The following is a 25,442-nucleotide window of genomic DNA, read 5'->3' as shown; positions in this document are numbered from 1 at the left end:
TTAGAAAACACATCTTTTTTATTAGGAACAAAAACCAAAATCATTGCAAGGAAAAAGGAAAAAAATAAAATAAAATAAAAAGACCAGACACCAAAACCAACAAAACCAACCATAAAAGAACAATAGCTGGGCACGAGCACACAGAGTTACAGGAAGTCTCTGCACTTTTCTCCCGACCTCACCGCAGCACACAACTTTGACCTGCTGCTGTTGGACGGCCTCTCGAGCAGGGCTGCAAAGGAAACCAGCGGCAGGTGTCATCGCGGAGACGGCCTGAGTCACACGCTTTGTCAGCCAGCTCTCACTCAGCTCATGGCCTTTGGGGAATGTTGGCACTGAAAGGAGACAGCGCAGCACCATAAGAGAAATCATCACCTCCCTCTTACCACGGAAAATCGGATTCCTACAGCATCCTTAAAAAGCAGAGCTGGGCTGAATCACTGCCAGCACGGCAAACGAGATCCAGAAGTCTTTGAAGCGGTCGCAGAACAAGCGAACAACGCGCAGCACAGCGGGGCAGCACCAGTGCGCAGCCTTGCCGTGTGCAGGCACGAAGGGACGGGGCCAGGGCACGCAGGGACCCGCCGGCTCCCCCGCCCGGCACCGAGATGCACACTGCAGCAAGGGCTGCCGGAGGGACTGCGGGTTGCGGCTGTGTGTGCAGGCAGCGCAGCGCTGAGGAAGCCGGCACGCACGGCAGATGGCCGGCTCTGCTTGCGGTGAGTAGCTAAACCGTTACACTAAAGGCAATAATGCTTGCGCTGATGAACGATCTCGGCGTTATAATCAATGTTTCTGCCAAAATGAATGCGGCCAAGCCCCAGGCGTTCTCCTGCTGAAGGCAAGACAGGTGGCAACAGAGATTCTGGAGCTCTGGCACCCTGAGCAGTTACTCTCTGGTTGAAGATACCGGTGGTGTCTGGAGCAGCAGTTCAGATTAACACCTAGCGTAGCAGACACTTTGCTGAAGCCTTACTCAGACTTCTTGCAGGGCCCATGAGAAAATGCTTTGACATTATAGAATCACAAAATGGCTTGGGTTAGAAGGGACCTTAAAGCCCTGCTGGGGGGTTAGGGTTGCCCACACAGCTCAGGCTGCCCAGGGCCCCATCCAGCCCAGCCTTGAAGGCCTCTGAGGATGGAGCATCCACAACTTCTCTGGGCACCCTGTGCTAGTGCCTCCTGATCAGAGACTTTCTCAGGAGATCTCCGGTGGTTCCCTGGTTCCTCCTGGGGTTGGCATGCTGCCACATCTACCTGTCCCACCTGCCCCCTAAAGGGGCATCTGGCTGGCAAAGATGGGAGGCATGGAGCGAGCAGAAAGCAGGAGGCATCACTCATTTGATGCCAGGTGTCCTTAGGGCTCTACAGAGTAACTGCGTGTCTGCTAACAAGCTAAGCACCAGAGAGCTGCCCAACTTTTCTACTGAACCTGCCAGCCCAAGGTCCTGAAGCCACACATGTAATCTTTTTTTTTCCCTGTAAATGAGCTTAGCAGGCCTGACACATCGCGTTTTCCCCCTGCTAAAATTTTTCAGACCAATTCTTACAGCAAGACTATGGGATGCAAAGGATGGGTGTCACGGGACTCAGGACAGGGTGGAACAGTGAGCGTATCAGATCAGTTATCAATTGGGTCAGGGAAACAGTTTGAAGCATTTTCTTGGCTTTCCACATCAGCTATCATCTCCTGATCTGGCATTTCCCCAGGCTCTGCTGCCACTGGGAAATTTTCTTCCACCATGGGCTGGGGCTCAGTGCCGGAATCAATCCGGGCAGCATCTGGAAAAGAAGGGAGAAGTGGCTCATACATGCACGCACTACAGTCATACCTGCAGAAAAGGTTTTCCCTCAACCCCCATTGCTGCTCCCCAGGCTTCCACAAGCCTAATTTCAATATGCTTCATAACCACTCATTCATTGAGCTGTTCATCATGGTTTCTCTGTAAGATACATTGGTGCTGAAAGCTCTTGAGCTCAGCAGCCCAAAATACGGAAGCCAAACCTATTCAGTTACATTTGAACCATAAAAACTGCCTAAAAGTACACATACTTAATACATTCTCACCTTAATACTTTTCACATGCAATTCTGCTGTTATTAATTTGTAGAGAAATTAAATGTGGGATGCTAAGACTGAGGATTTTTTTAGACAAAATAAATTCTACTTATTGAAGATATTAATATTAAGCAATTATCTCAATCACTTGCTTTTTTTTTTTTCTTGCACTACATTTAACAAATGTTTTGTTAGTAATCATTTAAGGATGATGCTTCTTTAATAAATGTTTTTAATAAATTGAAGGCAGGGCAAAAAAGCATCTAAGGATAGAAAGTACAGCTGAACAGGCGATATGTTGTGTGCAGTGCAGTGAAGAACAACAGCAGCAGAGCTCAGGCCATGTTATGACCTATGCAATGCTGCTCAGATTTGTGATATCTCTTCTGGCCATAATTCAGCAGCTGATGCATTACTGCAGAGGGTGTTGCCAGCATTCATATTTGTTACACAAATTTGAAGGAATCCCAATGCAGAAAGCAGAGTATTGATATCAAGTGCTCACTGGAAATTTCTGAAAGAGTTTTATCACTGTGTTCTCTTGACCATGCTGTGCTAAAGCTCTGGGGTTTCATTCTTTTCCTTTTTTTTTTTCTTTCCCCAATTTAAGGAGATACATAACCCTCTGACTGAAGGGGTTTAGCTCTGTTTACAGCATAGAATCATTAAGGCTGGAAAAGGTCACTATATCCCTCAGTCCAACCTCCAACCCAGCCCCATCATGCCCACTAACCCTCAGTGCTATATTGACATGATTCTTGTGCACCTCCAGGGACAGTCACTCCATGTCCTATTGGTAGATCATGTCCCAAGGACAAGGCCTATTAAGACAGTGCTGATTTTTATAAAAAAGCAACTGTTGAGAACAGAGAGGGGTGATAAAAACTGCAGGAAAGCTGCTCCGTTGGAGTGGGGGATGGTTTTTCAGAGACGTATTTGAGCTCTGCAGACACTGGCACAGAGTCTGCAACCTGTACCCTCTGTGGGATGCTGATGAGATGGCTGCTGCTTCATCTCACTGCTGGGTGAAGGAGGAGCTACCCCTGTGTAGGAGCAGAGCATGGATGCTGTACCAACAGGTGCCCTGCTGCACCATCTATAGTGCAGACAGGATGTGGCACCTGGGCCTCCCCTTCAGACAGCTCCTCCCCAGCAGCCACACACACCCATTTTGTCCTTCACCCTCTCCAACAGGCTATCTGACGTAAAATAAGTCACTGGGCCCACCTGGCATTGGAGGGCAGTCAATCTGGGCAGCTTGAGCCTCCACATGGTCTCCACTGGGGGGACTTTTCACGCCTTCACTGGACACCACCGACATTGTTATTCCATCATCCTTTTCTTCCTCTGTAAAGCCAAAACCAGAGGCTTGAAGGAAAGAGGTCCTGCACCATCTCAGCTAGAGGCCAGGCCACCAACACACTCGTGCCTCCTCCTCACGAAGCCCTGGCTCCACTCCCAGAGCAAGCAGATGCCAAGGATGGAGGCCTGCTGCCAGCCTGCCAGAGACAAGCTTGGTCATGCTGGTGGGATCAAAGCTTGGGGTGGCCTCACTGGGCATGGGCAGAGAGCACCTGAGGACAGGTGCTGGCAAAATACAGCCAGCAGAAGCCTTCAGGTCCATTTACATCAGACCCAAGCAAGGTTTGGCTTTCTTGCCCATAGGAAAGGTTTTGCTGTGCTTGTTTCTGGCCAGCACATGTGAGTTGAAACAGTGAAAAGCAAGGCTTTCTCCAGGACCATGCTGGGCGTAAGAGTTGCCTATCGGTGAGTAGGTTTCTGCTCCACTGGGCCAGGGAGAACTGGGTGGAAGAGCAGCATCCACCAAGGTGAGGCCATTTCATACCGAGGCAGTTTCAGCCCCAACCTGCACACACAGTTCTCTGGAAGACTCTTCTGGCAATTAGGGATCCCCACTCACCTGAGGGAACGGGGAGGAACTTGTGCTTCCTCCTCATGCAGCAACAGATGAGTGAGGACACAACAGCCACCAGGATGGCCGCAGCCCCTGCACATCCTGCCAAGATGTAGATGAACCACGGGTACTGCAGAAGGTCTCCTGCAAGAGGACAGCGTTATAATTACCAGGGTTACCAGGGTAGGCAAGTCTCTTTATCTCCAGTGGTGAATCTCCACAGCCAGAAGAGGACATTTGGGCTTCACTGTTGCTTTGGTTTGGATCAGGGATGCGAGAGAAATTCTGAACTGTGGCACGCCATCATATATGTCACATCATTTAGTTGTGGTATGGAGTTTTTTCCACTAAGAAGCTTGCGCAATCAACTACAAGGACTATTTCTGCCTACTCCAAAAAATAGCAGATCATCCACAAGCTTCAATCAGATTTAACAGAGAAGGTGGAGGTTTGAGAGATACTACATTTTAAGAAGTTCTATGAAAACAGGCAGCCCAGAAGAAGAGTTGGGCCTTAGCTAACATCTCCTGTTGAAAGAAGGGCCACACAGTCTACGCTGCTCCTGCAACTTGCATGTGAGACTCCAGACACGTGGATCACCAGCATCCCTGGAGACCAGGAGGTGCTGCAGATGTTCTAGGATGCACTACATCCACATTATTCGGCAGAATGGTAAAAGCAATTGTAAGCATTTGTGCGTGAGATCACACAGTCTGAAAGTAGTTGGCTTTGGACTGTCCATTCCAGTCTCTTTAGGAACAGTTATCACATTTTTTAAAAGTCTATTCTAAAATTAAAGCAAATGTGAAATAACTGCCCTGATCATTTTATTTCCATTTTGATGAAAACTCAATAGTGTCAGAAAGCATAGGTGTGTATTGAAAAGAGTCCTGAATATTTTTTCCTACAAATGTGCCATTTGTTCAAAAGGTCTTTCTGAGACAAAGTGTTCTGTTAAAAATCAGAAATACTGTCAGAAACAGTAATAAAACATGAATAATAAAATCACTCGGTGTACGTTGATTCGATAACTTGTGATCCACTCATTTTAGATCCTCTATGATCACAGCCCTTCTGCTGCTGGGAAACGTATGGGATTTCTGCCAAATTGTTTTTTACTAACAAGAACTCAGAATGAATTTCATCAGCCAACAGGCTGCCCAAATGAGTGCTTTTACAGAGATCCTGTATCTAAAGTGAGTAAACTGTCTTTAGCCTTTTGCCTGGAGTAAATAATAATCCACAAAATGAGTTAGTCCTTAATTCATTTATGTAGGTTGCTCCGAAAATAATGCCTCCTATTTATTTCCATACAAACTGTAACAAATGCAGAGTATAACAACATCATTTGATAGAGCTACAAAACACTGTTTTTCAGTATAGTCACCACCATTAGCTGTGCATTTTTACCAGTGAACAAGAGCCTGCACACCACACTCATAAATATCTGCACCAGCAAAGGTGACCCACTGTTGCTGTTGCCACTGCTGAAAAGCACCATCCACTGCTTCACTGTGCTCACATCCACTGTTTGGTTTCCAGAAACATTCACCAAGTGCTGAAGATCAAGGAGTGTCCCTTTTTTCACATGGAAGAATTCAGTGACACAACTTTGCCATCTGTCACAGGGCAACAACATGTAATGGGGTGCTGGTGGGAAGGTTCAACCTCTACTGCTCTAGCAACGTCTGCTTCTGATGTTGGAGGCCGACGTAGTAAAATAAAGGCATTACTTCCAGAGCAGCTCTCAAAATTGAATTCATTTATCTTCATTTTTCTAGTAAATAGAATAGCTCTAGATCATTTCTTATCAATATGGCTGCATTTGGTGGGGAAAAAGAAATAAAAAAAGGTAGAATTGCTGCTACTTCCTTCCTCTCATACCCTTCCCAACACGTTTGTCCCAACAGAGCTATCACCAGATTCCCCCATGGGCTTTTGAAGAGGAAAAGAGGAAGAGATATCCGACCCAGGGGACTGGGCAGCCGCCCAGAACAAACAACAGTAGGTGTCAGCACTCGTGTGGTTCATCACAAGGCTCAGTTCGGAGCTCGTGGCTGTTTGCCTTCTCTTTCCTCAGCGTCTTAGTTAACTTGTATTTGTCTGTGCTGAACAACCTTAGGTCATTTCAGCTAGACAAAGTTAGGACGGCTGCTGCACAGTCGCTAATGCCATATTTGTACAGGCAGGCCTGTGCCACCAACGTGATCAGGCACAAAAAGCCCACAGCAGTTCTGCAGAGCACCAGAACACATGGTGCAGGGCTAAAGTCAGTATTTTTATACCAACTCCACGCCAGCTATATAAGAAAAGGCAGTACTTTTCAACCTCTACTTTTCAATTCTGCTGCAGTTACAGCTTTTCAGATGGTTTTCTAAAACACCAGGTACTGCTGCACGATACAATTTCTCTACCAACCAAGCTTGGTTAAATTACTTACGGCTAAATTAATCAAAAACGTTCTGAGCACCTTCACTGCAAAAGCCATTCACTTGCATCTCCATCAGTGATATCTAATCAGGTTGGCTTTGTTTTTATTAACAGTCAGTTTACAACACTGACCAGTGTTTTGCATCATGAGGTTCTAGTAGTCCTAGGATCCAGACTTACTGTCTCATTTAACTATAGTCTCGTTCAATCTGATCACTGGGCATTTATGAAGAGCTTGCAGATGGGTGAAGGCACAGTATCCTCACAGAGAAACATACCCAAGTAGGAGATACAGAGAGGAAAAGAAATATTTACTTTTTTAATTTTATTTTTAAGTGACTTACACCATCACTGCACCTCTGATAACAAGGGGCTGATGGAGGTGTTTGTACAATCTGATCAATCTTTGTGTAGCTGTTCTAGACAAGCAGAAAAAAGATGAGGCAAAACAACTCAGCAGCAACAGAGCCAAATTAGCAGACGTTCTTTTCAAGGGATGCTGGAGAATCTGGAAGGCAGTCAGGGTTATGGGTGAATGTCAGAGCAGGAAGCAGCTCATGTTTTAAAACTGACATGGCTGAGAATGTAAGAGCCCTGTAATTGTAAGCAGAAAGACAGAGATACAGAGACCCTTCCTTGCAGCAGATTTAGGTCGGAGGACCTGCTGAACTAGCTTTCCTCCTGTCTGTAACTGTAGGTTCAGTCTGAGACAGAGTAGGAGAAGGAAGTCAAGGGGATGCTTTCTTTGGGAGGATGTGGTAAGGCTGGAAGGCAGCTGCCCAAGGACAGGAGACTTCGTTTTCATACCAATGGCAACAACACTTTTGATTCCCATTGCAAGAGACCAAAAAAGACATTTTCTGGCACTGGCATTACTCACCATAGCTGCAGGAGAGCACAATGGGCCTGGTCCTCAGGAAGCCATGATCGTGTTTAACCTTACATACAAATTCCCCAGGCACAGTTTTCTCCAGGCGAACTCTCTTCCCACCATCCTTAATACAAGCCTCATGGGCATTCAGCCGAGAATTGTTCAGCAGCCACTCAAATGTCATGCTCTCATTGCTGTCCACGTCGCAAGTCAAGTCTGCAGTTCCATTGGGGAAGCACCGTGCACCAATGATCGGCTCTGGTCACACAGCACAGGGCAGTGGGGAATGGAGAGGGAAGAGAGATGATGAGCAGACTCAGCAGTGACTGAGAGCTCCCCGCTACCAGGAGGGCTCCCATCACATTCACTGTTAGCCAGGGAGCATAAGTAACCAGATTCTTCAATTGCCAGATCCCAGCCCTTGACAGCACCCACCTGACTGTACTGGTGACACTTGGTCAACATTTTGGGGACACTTTAAAAATGTGGCACCTCTTTATTTTCCTTGTTGAAAGTGAAAAAGATAGCAACAGAAAACCATGATCTGAGGACACACTAAGCTTCTGCTGGCCAAAGGCTTCTTCTATGATCAGTGGGTAATTGATTATACCCATTATAGCTTCAGAGGAGAGTCAGCCTTCTCATTGGCCAGAGGTCTGTACTTTTGCTGTTACTGAATATGCTTCTGTTTTAGAGAGGAATTAGCACAAACCATGCTCAAGGTAGGTACAAACACTGGACACTTGCACTTAGAACAACCCAGACCAGGACAATTTAAACTGAAAGAATGTACCGCTGAATTTCTCTTTAGTCTATTGCAAGGAACCAGCCTACTTCCTACATCTGTCACACTGCAAATACATACAGGCAGGTTGTATGGTTTATGACAGTAGCCCAGAGAGGTTGTGGATGCCCCATCCCTGGAGGTGTTCAAGGCCAGGTTGGATGGGGCTCTGAGCAGCCTGGTCTGGTATTAAATGGGGAAGTTGGTGGCCCTGCCTGTTGTGGGGGGTTGGAGATTCATGATCCTGGAGGTCCCTTCCAACTCGGGCCATTCTGTGATTTCTGTGAATATCTATGCAAACATCCACGTAAGCGAGTTCAGAGATCTTTTTTCTCAACTATGATATCATCTTCAGCTTAAATTCACTACCTCCAGAAATACCTTGGAAGTTAAGGAAAAAATTTCACAGCTACAGAACACAAGGAGGAGACAAAAGTTCCCCAAGCAAATTCATTGAAATAGAGGTTAAAACCAGGACGCTTGGCAGTATTTGCATACTTTCAGTCCCCTATCTTTTTTGCCATGGTCACTGGCTGTCTAGAGCACAATTCAGCAAGGGGCTGAACCTTTTCAAGCCTTCTCTGTATGAAATGAAGCAACAAGCTGGATTCTAAATCAAAATGACCACATTCTGTCTTCTCACTTCACAGACAGATGACCAGGCAAATGAAGGAAAGCAGAAATTCTGAGGCCAAAGGGATGATATCAGAAGACTGGCAAGGTAAGGTACCCTATGATGGTCTTTACACAGACAGTGCTGATCTCCAAGCTAGCAGTGGCTACCTGAGAACTTATATAGTTAGGTTTATTTAGCAACAGGGAGTAGTACATTAGTTTAAGAACCAATATATTAGTTTAGCTAAAGGAATCAATAAGTGATAGTTCTAAAACTTTCCATTTCAACTTTAGTGGGTGAACAGTCTTGTTTACCTCAATAATTTTGTACTGAGGACATAATAGAATACTTTTATCTTTTGCCTCAATAATTTTGCCTCACAGGAAGCACTGGAGTCTTAATAGAACACTTTTATCTTTTGCACCTAGTAGGTGTAAGGAGATCTTCCTCGGATTCCACACGTATTGTTTCAGATTTGCTCACTATGGCCTAATAAGCAATGGAAATTTTCCAAACCGGGGAAAAGCAGCCAAAAGGTCTCAGTGATGAAGAGAATGCTGGAAAATGGGGGGAGAAGTAGGTGGGCACTTGACCACCTGAGATACCACTGAGCATGCCCAAAGGGACACTGGCATATATTAATGAGTCCTTGAAAAAGAATAAATACTTGTGCCAATGTACTGCACACGTACGTCTTAGCAGTTGAAATGTAGAAGCTGAACTCTGAGAGGGTGCGCTTACTTGTCAAGTCGCCCAGTGCGTATTGTGAGGAATAAAGGAATGCTGCTTTCTAACACTGCATTGGAGTTAGACAATTTTCTTCATGGATTTCAGATGACAGAACCAGAAAATGACATTTGGACTCTCACTACCATTTCTTGACTACATGAAGCAGTCTATTCATGACAGTCACCAGTAATACTGTTCTGGAAATGGACTGAAATCTTAAGCTGCATGGCTATGTACTGTAGACTCAGCTTTATAAACCCCTCATGCTACTGTCACTTACACTGGGGGAAACAGCCTGTAGCTCAACTTACTGGCTCCTTGAAGGAAGGCTCAACAGACTGACATTATAGGTGTGAAAGCAACCTTGAGCTTACATTCATCATTACTGCTCCCTGAGACTTAACGAAGCTGTGCCTGCTGCTCCAGAGGTACTTCTAACTCCTAAAAGCTCAAGAAGTCTTTTAGAAAGAAGTTCAAATCAGCAGCTTCCAGCCAGAATCACATGTTCACAAAGTTATTTGTTGCTAACAAGGCCACTTACCAAATACTTTTAGTGTAAAGAGTGCTTTGGTATCATTGAAAAAAAACTCATACGTTCCTTCATCCTCTTTCTCCACGCTCCTCAGCACTAGAGAGCCGTTCTCCAGTTTCAGCCACCTCTCAAAAGAAGGGAGACACTTGGCCAACAAAGCATCATTTTTCACAGTCGTGGAACAGTTATTATTATTCCAGGTCATTTTTTGGACATTCCGAAAGCTTTCAACTCCTACAGGAAACTTTGCTGAGCTGCCGCTGAACACACCAATCGTGGTAGCAGGGTCTGGAAGGAGAACACAGAATGTGGGCAGGGAGCTGGGCACATCCATCAATCCATCCTCAGAAGCCTCCCAGAAAGATGAAAGCCCAGACAAGAGGGACCTACCACTAGTGATGGGCTGGGGGTGCCAGGAATTGAAAATCAGAGGAGTAGAAAGGGTGACATTATGCTTTCTATAAAGGCTGGCTTTTTGTCCAGCTACCATTAGGGTCATGCACACACCATTCACACCCCTACAGACGTCTCAATAGCAGGTCTGTCCCCAGATTTTACATGATCCTCCATCATCTTCCCTGATCACTGACAGTCTGTACAAAGATCCTCAGGGTATCAATGCTATGGGTCTGGTGCAGATGGTATCAGAAACAATTGCTGTTTGCACAGCTTCCTTTGTTACCCAAAGGAAAGCTGTCACAGTGTTAGTCTAAGTCTCATAGTATCCCTGCACATGATTAAGTTCCTGCTCTAAAATTCCAGATGAGTAAATGGCAGGAACAGGACCACATTGCTCTTCAGTCCCTTCAAACAGCGTTCTGCACACCAGGACCTTATGTTCCCCATTGAAATGCTTTTGCAGACACAGTGCACTGAGAAAATACTATATTGTTAGTTATCACTAGAATACTAAAGTAATAACAAGATTAATAATAAATACTTACTCTGGTCTAGCTGCCCCTTACATGCATTAGTAGTTAGACTACTTGATCTGTAGAAATCTGGTAGAACACTGAAAGATCTTAGGCTAAAATTAAGGTGGCAGCTCATCTAGGCAAATCCGTACCACAGCCTCATAAAGAAAAATCCCACTTACCAGCAGTAACAGTTGTTATCACCAGCAAACACTGCAAAATAAAAGGAGAGTTGAAATCCATTTTAAAGAGCTCCGTGCATCATATGCAGAGAAGACGATCTGGCTACAGAGCTCAGTGAATATAGCGTTCAGGAAATGATGTCAGAAGCAAGGGTGAAAAAAAAAAAAAAGAAAAAAAGAAGAAAGAAAAGAAACTCCATACAAAACCCCATACTGGACAGACTGAATAATGGTTCAAAATAGACCTGCAAGGTTGCGGGTGACTGAACTCAGACTGAACCAACAAGAGCTACGATGTGCTTTGCAAAGCCGTGTACCTTGGAGCTAGTTGCAGGCATGAGAACAGGACTAGAGGTGAGGGGAGGAGGAGGCTCCCCTGGTCATCATACCCCATTTCAGACGACCTAAATGCAGAGACCAGGCAAAGGGGAAACACTCATTTCTTTCTATCCCCCCACAAAGGGAAGAGAAATCCAGCCAGCCACATAAAGCACCGAGCATGCAGATGAGCTGGTTTTATGCAGTGCCAATGGCTGCCACTCACCAAGTGCCACACCAGCAGGAAGGTGTGAGAGGAGGCAGCCCCTCTGCATAGAAAAGCTATTCTACTAACATGAACTTTGCAAGGCTCTTCCAGAGACATGATGGCACCTGTGAGGCAAGGAAGGGCTCTGCACAACTGTCCCAGTTGCAGAATACAGGCTATGGGAGGCAAACTTGCATTCCAGATCTAGACTGAATATGACTTGAAAGCCAGTCTGGGTCTATTTGGCGATGAGACTGAAAAGCCAGTTCTGAAGAACCACTGGGAGCTGATTGTTCACAGTACCTGAGTGCAACTCTGTCACTCACCTGGTTCACCCTCATCGAGATGACTTGAAGTTCACTCATGTTTGCCACAGAGTGCAGAGGAGGATTACACAAGCAAGGCAGCAGAAACTGCCACAGCATGAGAGCCAAAGATCTGGATTTTTTTCAGACACACTTAGCAGATGTGCTTGGGAACAACGGTGACAGGAGTTCAGGATGCAGCTGTGGCTCTAATGCTGTTGTGCTGTTTCTTTGGACTTAAACAGCCCATTAAGTTAAGGAAGCTCCCCAAAGTCCAGCTGTGTGTATAAGCATGCTTCTAAGAAATGGTTAAAGCCCTTGCATTGCGATCTGTACTATTATTCAAACAATTTATCTTTGCTTGATAATTCCTAATTTCAGCCAGCAGTCCCTCAGACTCCTTGGCAATGACAATGAAATCTCCCTCACACTTTTAGTGTCTGAGATCTGTAAGTTCACTCAGGTACCATAGAACCATCCTATCTTTACTGTACATAGGACAGTCCTAAATTGATCTACAATGCGACAGAAATAGCCTTCTCTGAGAAAAGCAGTGAAGTGAGTCTTTAGACACTTGCAGCCATGCAGGGGGCAGGGGAGAAAGAAAAGTATTTAAAGAAACACTTTCGTTTCCTTCTCTGCAGCTGCAATTACTTAAAGAAATTGTCTTTCCAAATATTGCTGCAAGATGGGAGCCAGCCACCTGCCTTGGATGTTTGTGTCCAGCTTCACTTCACCTTCACATTGGAAGGGTGAGCTGGTTGAACTTCGGGGTGCAATGCTGTGGTAGAGACAGGAGGCAAAAAGGACAGTTCACATGAGGATCACTTCAGACCTGTGCCCCAAAAAAGCTCAGAACCTCAAAATAACAAGATGTCCACCTAATGCACAATCCAGCAAGTGTTCAACTTCTCCTCTAGTCAGTGATAGCAGCCTTCCAGAGCTCACTTACAGATTTGCAGTAAAATGAAAGAAAAATATGGCCTTTCTGCTGTAGCTCCGTTATTACAGAAGACACTCTGCATGACGGTGACATTGCAGTGTCCAGCATTTAGTCTCCCTCGCAGTGACTCCAGGGCAAATGAGTACATTTATGAGTTCAATATTTCTGAGTGCTTGTGCTCCATACATCACATATAGGCTCCTTCTGTCCCCCAGCACCCTTGCTAGCCAGAAGAGCTCACAGCCAGCATGAAGATGACAGCACATGCCCTGTCCTTGCTGCCATCCATCAGCAGTCGCTTCTTAGCATCAACTCTCCCAAATTCTATACATAAGGTATTTTTCAAAGTTAGTGTTTAATCTTGTCTAACATCAACTAATGAATGCTCACAACACCACAGATCTTCAGGGGAAATTACTTCACTTTCTTATTCACATAAGATGCAAAATTCTCTGACAAAAAACACCTTGTGCAGCTTAACAGAAACCACAAGTAGAGGGAAAAATGAAGTAACTCGCAGTTGGCAGGCAAACTAAAATCTTTTCTCACTGGGTGAGCAGCAAGCTCAGAGGGCCATTTTGTCCTTTCAGCCACTGACAGCACTGCTAATCACTTCAACTGAGGAAGGAAACTGGTTCCCTACATGGCACGAGGCCCTGGCCGAGCACCGGACACTGAGAAGCCTAAGTAAGTAAAGCAGGAAATATGCTGTGAAGCACTACGAAGAAAACTTGTTCATCTTAACTCCCACACCTGCCTTTAAATAGGTCAGTGACTGCCTGCAGTGCACCTATTTTTACTGTTACAAATGCATGCAGCCTGCCTTCACACGGAGCAAAGCAGCAGAGCTGAGCTCCGGAGCCTCGCTGCACAAAAACACCAAATAGGTGCAGCAGCTGCAGTGGCGCTCGTGGCTGGCTCTTCAGGCTTGAGCTACTTCTGGGGGTCACCAGGGCCCTTGAAACCATAGAGTGAACATAACAGAATCACAGAGTACCCTGGGTTGGAAGGGACCTGTAAGGGTCAAGTCCAACTCTCAGCACCACACAGGACCACCCAAAATTCAAACCCTACATCTGACAGCAATGACCAAACACTTCCTGAACTCTGATTCTGAGGGCCATGCCCACCGCTCTCTGGTGCAGAGCCTGTCCCTAACCCCCAGCTGCCCTCCCCTGACACAGCTCCATGCTATTCCCTCAAACCCTGTATCTGTCACACAGAGCAGAGCTCAGCGCTGCCCCTCCGCTCCCTGTGGGGAGCTGCTGCTGTCATCAGGCCTCCTTTCAGCTCCTCTGGGCTGAACAAACCAAAGGACTTCAATGCAGGGAGAAAATTAGAAAAGCCAAAGCCCAGCTAGAACTGGACTTGGCTGCTAAAGTAAAGGACAACAATAAATATTTCTACAAATATACCAACAGCAAGAGGAGGGCTAGGGAGAATCTCCATCCCTTGTCAGTGACCAAGGATCAGGCTAAGGCTGAGGTGCTTATAATGCTTTCTTTGCTTCAGTCTTTAATAGTGAGACTTGTTACTCCCTGGGCACACAGCCCCTTACACTGGTAGATACGGATGGAGAGCAGAATAGGCCCTGCGCAGTCCACGATGAGATGGTTTTGGACCTGCTCCGAAAGCTGGATGTTCACAAGTCCACAGGGCCGGATGGATTGTACCCTCAAGTGCTGAAGGAGTTGGCAGATGTTGTTGAAGCCACTTTCCATCATCCGTTGGCAGTCCTGGATAACCGGGGATGTCCTGGTGGATTAGAGACTGGCAAATGTGATACCCATCTTCAAAAAGGGCCAGAAAGATGATCCTGGTAGCTACAAATCTATCAATCTCACCTCAGTGCTGGGGAAGGTTATGGAACAGATAATCTCAGGAGCCATCTTGGACCAATTAAAAGTCAACCAGGGGATCAGGCCCAGTCAGCATGGGTTTATGAATGGTAGATCCTGTTTGACAAACCTGATTTCATTCTATGACAAGGTGACCCACCTAGTGGATGAAGGTAAGGCTGTCGATGTGGTCTACCTGGACTTCAGTAAAGCCTTTGACACTGTCCCCCACAACATTCTTGTGGATAAGCTGGCTGCCACAGTTAGGACAGGCGTATGCTCCACTGGGTGAAACACTGGCTGGATGGCCAGGCATAAAGAGATGTAGCCAATGGAGTTGAATCCAGTTGGTGGCCAGTCATGAGCGGTGTCTCCCAGGGCTTGGAACTGGGGTCGCTTCTATTTAACATCTTTATTAATGACCTTGATGAGGGGATTGAGTGCACCCTCAGTAAGTTTGCAGACAACACCAAGCTGGGAGGGAGTGGTTCCCAAAACCATCTGCTTGAGGGGAGAAAGGCACTACAGAGGGACCTGGATAGACTGGATCAATGGGCCAAGGTTAACTGCATGAGTCTCAATAGAGTCAAGTGTCTGGTCCTGCATTTTAGTCACAACAACCCCAGGCAACCCTACAGGTCTGGGGAGAAGTGGCTGGAAAGCTGCCTGATGGACCTTGGTGTACTGATGGACAGTCAGCTGAATATGAGCCAGCCAACAGCGTGCCCAGGAGGCCAAGAAGGCCAATGGCATCCTGGCTTATATCAGGAATGGAGTGGTGAGCAGGACTGGGGAAGTCATCCTGCCCCTGCACTCAGCATGGTGAGGCCTCACCTCAAGAGCTGTGTTCAGTTCCGGGCACCTCAGTACAGAAAGGACATTGAGGTGCTGGAGCAGGTTCAAAGAAAGGCAACAAGGCTTGTGAAGGGCTTGGAGAATGTGCCCTATGAGGAGAGACTGAAGGAACTGGGGCTGCTTAGTCTGGGGAAAGGGAGGGACAGGACCTTATTGCTCTCTTCCAATATCTGAAAGGTGCTTACAGTGAGAGAAAGAAGTTAGTCCCTTCTCAGTGGTAACAGAGTAAGGGGAAATGGCCTCAAGTTGCACCAAGGTAAGTTTAGTTTGGATAACAGCAGAAACTTCTTCACAGAAAATGCTGTTAAGCACTGGAATAAGCTCCCCAGGGAGGTGGTTGAGTCACCATCCCTGGATGCATTTAAAAACCCTTTGGATGTGGTGCTCAGGGGCACAACTTAACAGAGGGTTGTTAGGGTATATGGTTAGGTTGTGGTTGGATTTGATGATCTTTAAATCTTTTCCAACCTGAGCAATTCTATGATTGATTCTAATGCAGGGGGAGGGAAAAAAAATAACACGAGCTCTTGGTTTGTTAAGTGAAACTAACCAAGGAGCTCTGATGCACCAGCAGAGCAAGAGTAACCAGAACCATGGGCACAGATGAAGGTCCTTTCATGTCAGTGACTCCACAGAGCTGCACAGGGCTGACAAATGGAGCCTTCAGGTGATTACCCCCTCAGAATCGTTCAGGTTGGAAAAGACCACTAAGATCACCCAGTTTGACACCAACTCATTCCCACCATGCTTACTAACCATATCCCTCAGTGCCACATCTATGTGGTTCTTGAACACCTCCAGGCGCAGTGACTCTGTAACTCCACTAGGCTGCCTGTTCCAAAACCTCACTGCTCCTTCTGAGGGGAAATTTTTCCTAATATCCAGCCTGAACCTCTATAGCCCAACTTAAGGCTGTTATCTCTCACCCTAAATGATCCTATGTTTGCAAGTGTCAGGGTTGGGATTTCCAGAAGTCCCAGGATTATCCTGGTCACTGTCAAACCTCTGGTGAAGAGGGCCCAAGGGAACCATCTCTTGTTCACAGCATACATGGATACTTTCACCTTCATCTTGCCAAGATAATGAAAGGAACATCTTCATCCTCCAAACACAGACGTGGACTTTGTTATGTTAAGGGCTTAGGGACAATGCTGACAAAATGAAATAAACCTGTACAGACAAGCATGCTGAGGCACCAAGAGAGAGCAAGGGGATCTCCAGCAGAAAGTCTGCTGTACCTCATATTCACGTCCGTGAGACACACACCACTGGCCCTTGTCTCACGCTTCCTGCTACAGCATTCACTTCTGCTATGCAATGCTGAGACAGTCTGAGACCCACTGAACCAGATGCTGCTGTCCTGTCTAAAATAAACCATTCAAGTAACATTCAAGCACATTGCATGGAGGATGCTGAAGGGGCAAAGGAGACAAGATCCTTCACAGTAACCAAGAGCAAGTTGGAGATTTAATCTGCAGAAAGCCTCTGTCCAAAATAAACCAAGTAGAAAACATACAGAAGTATTTTTATCGTGCATATTGTTGTACACACTCAGAGAGAAGACGTGCACTGTAATGCACAGCAGAGAAGTCCCACGTCTTCAAACTATGGAAACGGCAAGGTGGAGAGAGATTTTTCAGCTCTAATTTCTGACATTTCCCTGCATTTGTCACATACAGCTTTTCCTTCAGCTCTTCAGGGTTACAGGAGGAAGTCAGACTTCTGCTCATTAACAGCTGCTGTCATCTATATGCCTTCTCCCTCTTGCCGTATCAGCGAGTACCTCCCACTTTTCTCCAGCCATCATCCAGCCCCAGGATTAGCACCTTAAATTCACACCCACCCACCTGCAACCCCCAGCTCCACAACTGCTGAGCAGTCATATGAGGAGACGCAGGCAAATCTGAGAACTGAGCAGCAGGCACACAGAGGAGGCACTGTGCTATGGGGCTCTCAGGGCACTGGAGTACATCCAGTGCTGCGTTCCAGGTGAACAGTCCAACAGCAGGGTAGTGCATCACTCTGTCAGAACACTGCTGCCACATCCTCTCAGCCTTCTCATACACACTGCTCAGGGCACAGGTTCAGGATACCACTGGTGAAGGCACCAATTCTGCTGCCATAGGTCCCAGCATCAGCTATTGCCTGTCATCCCATCTCCATGCTCACCCATCACCCTACTTCCCAGTTACCCAGGTCAACTGTAGTGATCACACATAGTTTCTGACATAGCTCTCCTACTTTGACCCACAGCAATCACAGGAAGACAAGAGTTTAACTATGGAATAATTGATAGACACTGCACGATTCACAATTTATATTTAGCGCCATTGAATGCATGGTGAAATATTGTGTGTTTGCTTTAAAAAAAATTCTTATTGCCAAGCTGTTGAAACACATGGGTCCGGTCACAGAATTGTGGGAGTTGGAAGAGACAGTCACACACTCCCTCCTCAAGTACCAGGCAATCCTTTTCATCTTTTCTCGTCCTAATTTTGTCTCGATTCATTTTTGTGTGCTAAAAACCAAGATAGCAAAAAGCCCCCCATGTTGGAAAATGAACTGGGTAATTTCGCTCATACTGCCATCTTCAATTTGCTTAGATACACATTACTTACAAAGAGAAAGAGATCTCATAAGCTAAAATTTCCCTGAAGAATTCACTTAGCAATGTCTAAGCCTTACATCTACTGCGGTTGCAAAGTTAGTACAAGGATAGAAAAATATTTGGACACAGTACAGGGACAAGAAGCCAACAAAACAGCTTTTCAGGAGCAAATTAGAGCACCTAAGAACTTTAAGAAGTTTCTCTTGAATAGCATGTATATTTTCTTTGACCAAAAAAAAAAAAAAAATCCAGCCCATCTAACTTCCTACTGTGACTCCAAGTGCTTAGCAAATTGATATCATCAAATGGCTTAGGTCAAAAGGGGCCTCACAAGGGCAGAGCAGAGGGGGACAATCCCCTCCCTCTCCCTGCTGGCCACCCCTCTTTTGATGCAGCTCAGGATACTTTTGGCCTTCTGGGCTGCAAGAACACACTGCTGGCTCTTGTCATATATATGTTATATATATATATATAATATATGTTATATAATATATATATTATATTATATTATATATATTATATATATATATATAATATATAACAATATATGTCATATATTGTTATATATATATATATATATATACACACACACATATATATATTAAAAAAAGGCATCCAAAGATTGAAATTCATTGTACAAGGACAAGATCTCCACTGGAAACAACTTAGGAGTCTACAAACTGAATGAGATTGAAAAGGGTTTTTTGTGGGGTCAGAACTTCAGCATGCAAAGTTGAAACAGAAAAGCAAGAAGAAAAGTCTTTGTTTGTGACTCTTCAACAAGATAGCACCTGGTTGAGGCTAAGACCAAAATAAATACGGCCATTTAAGATTAGATAATTCCTGCATATCCTGAAAATCTGAAGTGAGTAGCTTTTTCAGAAAGTGCAAATATGGCCTTCAGAGCTGATTTCTTATCACATGGCAGAGCAAACTGGATCAACTCTTAATATGGAGGAGAGCAGACCACCTTAGCGCCCAGCTCTCCTCTAATGGAGTAGTCCCTGAATAGGTCCAAACCGCACCACAACAGAGTTTGCTTTGCAACAAATGTACAGCCAGACCTAAGCCTTCTGAAGGTCAGGAAGGTCACCATGAGACTGACTTTCACACCTTGAAAGATTAAGAATATTGACTGCAGGGATTTCTACCTTATACTTTCCAGTCCTCTACAACAGCACTTCTGATCACTTGCACATATGACAGTTCTTATAGAAGCTCACACACTAAAGTGAATTTCTGATGACACTGAACCTTAAAGCACTCCCTGAAAACTTAGAGGTATACAGATCAAACTGATACTCATCCCTGATTCTTTTCTTTGGAGCACTTCTTTCTATACATTTATTTTTATCTCACTGGAGACTGAAACTCTGTATTTTTGCCTGTCTTGGAGCTGGGGATCTCTCCACAATTAAAAAAATCAGGGAGGAAAAAACAAAAGCAGCAGTTTGTCATTTGCCAATTCTGAAATGACAACTTGAGAAATTCACCACTTAGATTTTTTTTGCCTAAATCCACAATAAGACTTACTTGCAAAAATATATTTCATTACTTACTGATTCAAAAAGCAATGGGGAAAAAAAAATCATGGACAGAGATGGTATGCATTTTCACATTTCAGTTAAAAGACTCTCAGTTCCTAACTGTATCATAGAGGCATCATTTATAGGTTGTTAAAAATTCTTTTATGTGCTACAAGGAATGCAATGTAGGGATAAAAGTAACTCTGAGACACTCAGCACAGCACAACAAAACATTATCCTTAAGACTTCTAAATCTACCTTACACGTGTAGTTGAAAGCCTCTTTTGTAAAGGAGATAACCAGCTACATCATATCTCTTGACAGCATACATCCTTCAATTCCCTTGAAGTGCACTCGTGAGAATTAAGGTCCTGTTAGGTAAGGCATGACATCTACTGCTGACTGAAGAAGGCTGATGATTTCCATGATTTCAGTACATGCAGTTTATGCATGACTCATACAGCTAAGCATGGGCACACATTCTAGTGCTACTGCCGCTGTTCCTTACCTCTGATTGGAAAATTCTGCCTTACCATAAGCACAAGCATCCATGAAATAACAAAATGTTTACTTACCAGGCACCAGCTCTTCAGTAACTTCTTCCTCTGTACATTTTTGTAAAACAGCAATACATACCAACTTATCTTACCTAGTACTAAAATCTGTCAGTCTCACCTCTGCACAGGGAAAGATGATGGAACAGATCCTCCTTGAAGCTATTCTAAGGCACACGGAACAAAAGAGGGGTGTATAGTCAATAATTATACAGAGACTAGGCTTGGTACGATGTAAGATCAATAACTATACAGATTAGGCTTAGTAAGGTTATCACAGCAGAAAGATGATCAAAATAAACAAAAATGCTCACTGGTGTTGTAGGCTCATAGCAAACTCCACAAAAAGCAACCTCCAGAGAGAGATCCTTCCTCAGTGACAGTCAGCTCTTAAATGGGGTCTAGGAGAGGTGAAGCCAGGCTCCAGCCCTTCCTGGTAGCACAGGAGAATTGCTTTCACCTGTGCTCCTGCAGCTGACTCGTTGCTTGCCTCAGGTGGTCAATCAGAGGATCAGGCTGTGATCAAGTTCCCATACAGGGGTTGACTTGAAAGAACTAATATGGCTTCACAAAGGTCAAATCCTGCTTGGACAACCTAGTGGCCTTTTATGATGGTGTAACTGCATCAATGGACAAGGGAAGAGCCACTGATTTCATCTATCTAGACTGCACTAAGGCCTTAGATGTGAACACTCTTCTCTGAATTGGAAAGATATAGATTTGATGGGTGGACTTTTCAATGGACAAGGAACTGTTTGTGAAATTATTCCCAGAGTTATGGTCAATGGCTCTAGGTCTAAATGGAGATCAGAGACAAGTGGTGTCCTTCAAGTCTATACTGGAATCAGTGCGGTTTAATATCTTCATCAACAACATCAACAGTGGGATCAAGTGCACCCTCAGCAAGCTGGTGGATGACAGCAAGCTGAGTGGTGCATTTGATATGTCTGAGAGACTGGGTGCCATCCAGAGAGACCTAGACAGGTTTGAGTTGTGGGCCCAAGAGACACTCATGAAGTTCAACAAAGCCAATTGCAAGATCTTGCATCTGGGTTGTGGCAACCTCCACTATCAGTACAAGCTGGGGGACGAAAGGATAGAGCATAGCCCTGCTGAAAGGACTTGGAAATACTAGCGGATGGCGAGCTGGACATGAGCCAGCAATGTGCCCTTGCAGCCCAGAAAGCAAAGTGTGTCCTAGGGTAAATCAAATGTGGCATGACCAGCAGGCAAGGAGGTGAACCTGCCCCTCTGCTCTGAGCTGGTGAATCCTTACCTGGAGTGCTGCATCCAGACGTGGAATCCTCAGTACAGGAGAGACATGGACTTGTTGGAGCTCATCCACAGGAGGGCCACAAAAATGGTGCAAGGGATTGAACACTCACACTATGAGGACAGGCTGAGAGCTGGGGCTGTTCATCTTGGAGAAGAGAAGGCCCTGGGGAGACCTGAGAGCAACCTTTCAGTGTCTGAAGAAGGGCTGTAAGAAAGAAGGGGACAGACTCTTTTGAAGGGTCTGTTGTGATAAGACAGTGGTTTCAAACTAAAAGAAGGAAGATTTAGACTGGGGTGTCAGGGACCTAAAGGCCCCAGCTGAAGAATGATCCTGAGATGGAACAAAGTATTCTGACAGTTTAAAGGGAACTGATATTTGTGGCTGTTGCTGACCTTGGTAGTTTATCTTGTTTTTGCAGGGACATGTTTTGCAAGCAGGTGTTCCACTTGGGCTCTGTGTCACACATTGGCAGTGCGCAAGTGGACAAAACCCTGTAGACCATGGGCGCAATAAAAGCAGGAGAAAGGCTGTGGTGCAGGAGAGAGGAAAAGCACACTTTAAAGCAGGGGAGGCCCTGCTGGCACTGCCTACCAAATCCACCACCGGCACGTTCCTTCTCTCCCCTTTTGGGCAGTTTGCTGTCTCTCAAGGGTCAATAAGTAATAGTGCACTTGCTTAGGGAGTTTCTGCTTATGGGGATTATCTAAAATGGATGCCTGCGTGTATACGAGTGAGTGTATGCTGAATAACACCCATAACCCTCTATGCTTCTCTGAGCACATGGTTTGCTTGCCTCTGCTCCTGAGACATCCTCTTTCTCAGATCCAAACATACCCTGAAACAACTAGATATAAGGAAAAGAGTTGTTACAATAGGGGTAGCAAGGCACTGGCACAGGTTGCCCAGAGAGGTGGTGGGTGCCCCATCCTTGGAGACACCCAAGGTCAAGCTGGGCAGTGCTCCAAACATCTGATGGAGCTGTAGGTGTCCCTGTTCATTGCAGGGGAGTTGGACTGGATGGCCTTTAAAGGTCCTTTCCAATTCAAACAACTCTGAGCTTTTAGGATCTATCTGGGGGGGGAAAAAAAATAGAAAAAAAAGAAAGAAAAAAAAAAGCACCACAGGAAAAATGCTGGACTGATGTTCTGCAGTACTTTTCTACCCTTAGGAGAACCGCATTCTCCGTGTAACACCACCACCACCGAAATGCACAGAAGATGGAGAGGGACACAGAGACTGCAGGCAGAATTTGCTTCTGAGTTTGTGCACGTCCTGTCCAACAGCACTGAGCAGCACAACAGTGAATGCAGCATGAGGAAGTGAGACAAATTAGAAGAACTGAGTTCTGATGGTCAGTCTGAGCTGAAAGAGATGCTACAGTTTCTGTCTGCAACTGAAGCCAAGTGATCTGTAACGCCTGCAATTACAGCACTTTACAAACGGAAGAGGAAAGCCTTGACCATAAGTTGATTAATTCTGAACTAATTTTAAGGGTTTAGAAAACAAAAAAATACTTCATTACTAAAGATTTAAACGTTGCATGTCTACATGAAGAAATATATATTTGCTCAAAGTTCAGAAGATTGGAGGGTAAAATTAATCATCTTCCTTACGCTTAATTGCATTCAGCCTTGAGATACATACTTCTATGAGTTCTGTAAATTTGGCTTAGGTATATTTTTGTATAGCTATAGTTATACATACATCTCATGTTGCTGTTTCTGTTCTCTGATTGGGAAACGCTGCTTTACTACTGGTAAAGTTGCTCTACAAGCATTTACATCCATTCTACCTTTGAATACACGTGCACCATAGCTTACCTGGAGATGAAGAGAACGGGCTGCTGAGGGATGTCTTTCCCAGGGGGACTCATTTTTCCAGGAAGACACCTCTGATACAGTATTTCCTCATGGAGGGCTTCCTGAGCACAGCCACACAATATTTAGCGTAAAGGCATCAGAGGAACACAATTTCTTCAGACCACAACTCACCAAATTGGCTAAAGGAGGCAAAGGGAAATGCTGAAGTTTAACAAGGAAAGAAAACAGACAGAAGAACACAAACCACATGGTCAGGGAATATCCAACAAGGATCTTTTACTCCCTTTCCACCGACATTGTCCTGCTGCTCCATCCCATTCCCCTCTCTCATCTAACCTCTACTGATGCTGAACTCTTCTGCCCAATCCACATATGGCATGCTTTGAAACTCACTGCTCTATACCATTTAACCACAGTCCTCTTCTTTAAAATTGAATGACTGACATATAATTTCAGAAGTCTCAGACTGACCCAGCAACTGAGAATGAGCAGAAGCAGAAGCTTAGACACAGCTTTAAAACTGCAGCATATGTTTGTGAGCCAATTGCATGGTCAAGAAATGTTGGCTGGGACTTTAGATATTTCATGAATATTGTGAAGTCATTTCATGAAACCAGATTTGGGGTGGTAGGGGTGAGCAGTGGGGTTTTTCTTGTTCCTTTGACTGAAGAGGCTCGTGTTTCTGGCACTGAATACATTCGAACAGTGGTATGGAGACACCAAAAGGAAAACTGCCCAGGTAAGGAGTAAAAGATCAGATGAGAATCGTATTCTGAAGCTTTGCGTCTATAGCAAAGTGTGAGCAATCACTTCAGTTTCTGGGAAATCTACTGCAAATCATGATAGGAATGTACAAGACATCTGTGATGGGCATGTCTTCAAATCTAAGTAACGATGGCTGGCTGTAGAAAATTCACAAAGGCTGGATATGGAAAGGTAACAGTAATACTGAAGTCAAAGCAGAAACATCTTCACTTGTCCTGCAAAGACACATTGTTTTATCTACTTCACTTGATTTGACAAAAAAATTTTGGTTTTGCAGACTTTTATAATGATTACACATTGAAGTGGGCAATATACATGCAATATACATGCAATATACAAACTAAGAAGAGGGAGAGCTTTCCTATGTTCTAGAGGACTGTTATCTTTCTGTTTTCTTTGGAATGCTTTAAACACATGCCTCCAGGTTACAGTTTAAAATGGTCATGCAGTCACTGAATAAGATGATATTTGCATGCATTGTCACAGATTCAGAATACTTCTCTTTTCAAGGTTTTCCCTCCATTTACATACTTAGTAGGGCTTGACAGTTATGGTTTTACTTCCTCTTGCACAAGGAACAGCAAACCATTTTGAAAAGGCTGTAATGTACTTGAGAAAGATTGACTGTAGCTGTCCTTAAGAGAACACAGAAAGCATAGTTTGCTTCTCCATTAATTTTAATCATACAATATGAAAGCTAGAGGGAGCATTGTCCAAACAAGATCACATAGGCTGTATGCTAATTCCAACTGGAACTGCTTCTGTCCTCTGTCAGTAACATTAACAAAGTGTGCCTGTGTTTGCTCTTTGCATCAAAAACTTCTGCCAACAGCACACCCAATTAATTATCACATAACACTCCCCCCTAATGCTCTGGAGGTACCATGTAGGTACGTGTTCCATTAACTTGTCTTTTTCTTGTTCTAGGGACTGGACACAGTGCTCCAGATGGGCTCTCACTTGAGTGGAAAAAATCATCTCCCTCAACCTGCTGACAACACTCTTCCCAATGCAGCCCAGGATATTGTTGACCTTCGATGTGACAAGAACCTGTTGGTAGCTCACATTAAACTTGGTGTCCACCAGGACAACAAGGTTCTTCTCAGCAAAATTTCTTCCAGTCGCTCAGTCCCCTGTGGATACTGGCATGTGAGGCTATTCCTTCCCAGGTTCCACAATTCCATTTGTTAAACTTCATGAAGCTTTCTGAAACTTTCTCCAGCCTGCCAAAGTCCTTCTCCTGGTGTGGCAGCCACTCCTCCCAGTATTGTGCTTTCTCTGCAGGTTTGCTGGTGATAGATACTCTGTCCAGTGTCTGTGTCGGTAGTGAAGTTAAGCAGTTATAGGGTCAATATCAATATCTGGATATACTACCAAGAACTGGTTAGCCACTG

The 25,442-nt window shown here is 44.9% G+C and overlaps 1 protein-coding gene and 1 long non-coding RNA gene across 4 annotated transcripts; one reads left to right on the top strand and one right to left on the bottom strand.

Annotated features, from left to right (window-relative positions):
- Window positions 1-23,398, bottom strand: LOC125686336 (uncharacterized). 3 transcript variants are annotated; one of them, XM_048930222.1, is made up of 8 exons: window positions 23,284-23,398; window positions 21,464-21,667; window positions 20,309-20,354; window positions 9,946-10,224; window positions 7,285-7,533; window positions 3,981-4,118; window positions 3,287-3,406; window positions 1-1,782 (listed from the first exon to the last, which is right to left on the bottom strand). In XM_048930222.1, the coding sequence occupies exons 4-8, from the start codon at window positions 10,139-10,141 to the stop codon at window positions 1,622-1,624; spliced, it is 864 nt and encodes a 287-aa protein (XP_048786179.1). In that variant the 5' UTR covers window positions 10,142-10,224; window positions 20,309-20,354; window positions 21,464-21,667; window positions 23,284-23,398; the 3' UTR covers window positions 1-1,621. The 3 variants fall into 3 exon arrangements, with proteins under 3 accessions (XP_048786179.1, XP_048786156.1, XP_048786168.1); XM_048930199.1 differs by lacking the exons at window positions 20,309-20,354; window positions 21,464-21,667; window positions 23,284-23,398 and adding an exon at window positions 11,033-12,993; XM_048930211.1 differs by lacking the exons at window positions 3,287-3,406; window positions 20,309-20,354; window positions 21,464-21,667; window positions 23,284-23,398 and adding an exon at window positions 11,033-12,993.
- On the top strand, window positions 606-25,087 carry LOC125686396 (uncharacterized). Its single transcript, XR_007373785.1, has 4 exons — window positions 606-719; window positions 8,710-8,780; window positions 22,632-24,022; window positions 24,976-25,087. It is a non-coding gene; the product is annotated as an uncharacterized LOC125686396 (long non-coding RNA).
- Window positions 25,088-25,442: the final 355 nt, after the last annotated feature.

This window comes from Lagopus muta, chromosome 1 (assembly GCF_023343835.1).
Source record: "Lagopus muta isolate bLagMut1 chromosome 1, bLagMut1 primary, whole genome shotgun sequence".
NCBI classification, from domain to species: domain Eukaryota; kingdom Metazoa; phylum Chordata; class Aves; order Galliformes; family Phasianidae; genus Lagopus; species Lagopus muta.
This window is presented reverse-complemented; position numbering and strand designations above follow the sequence as displayed.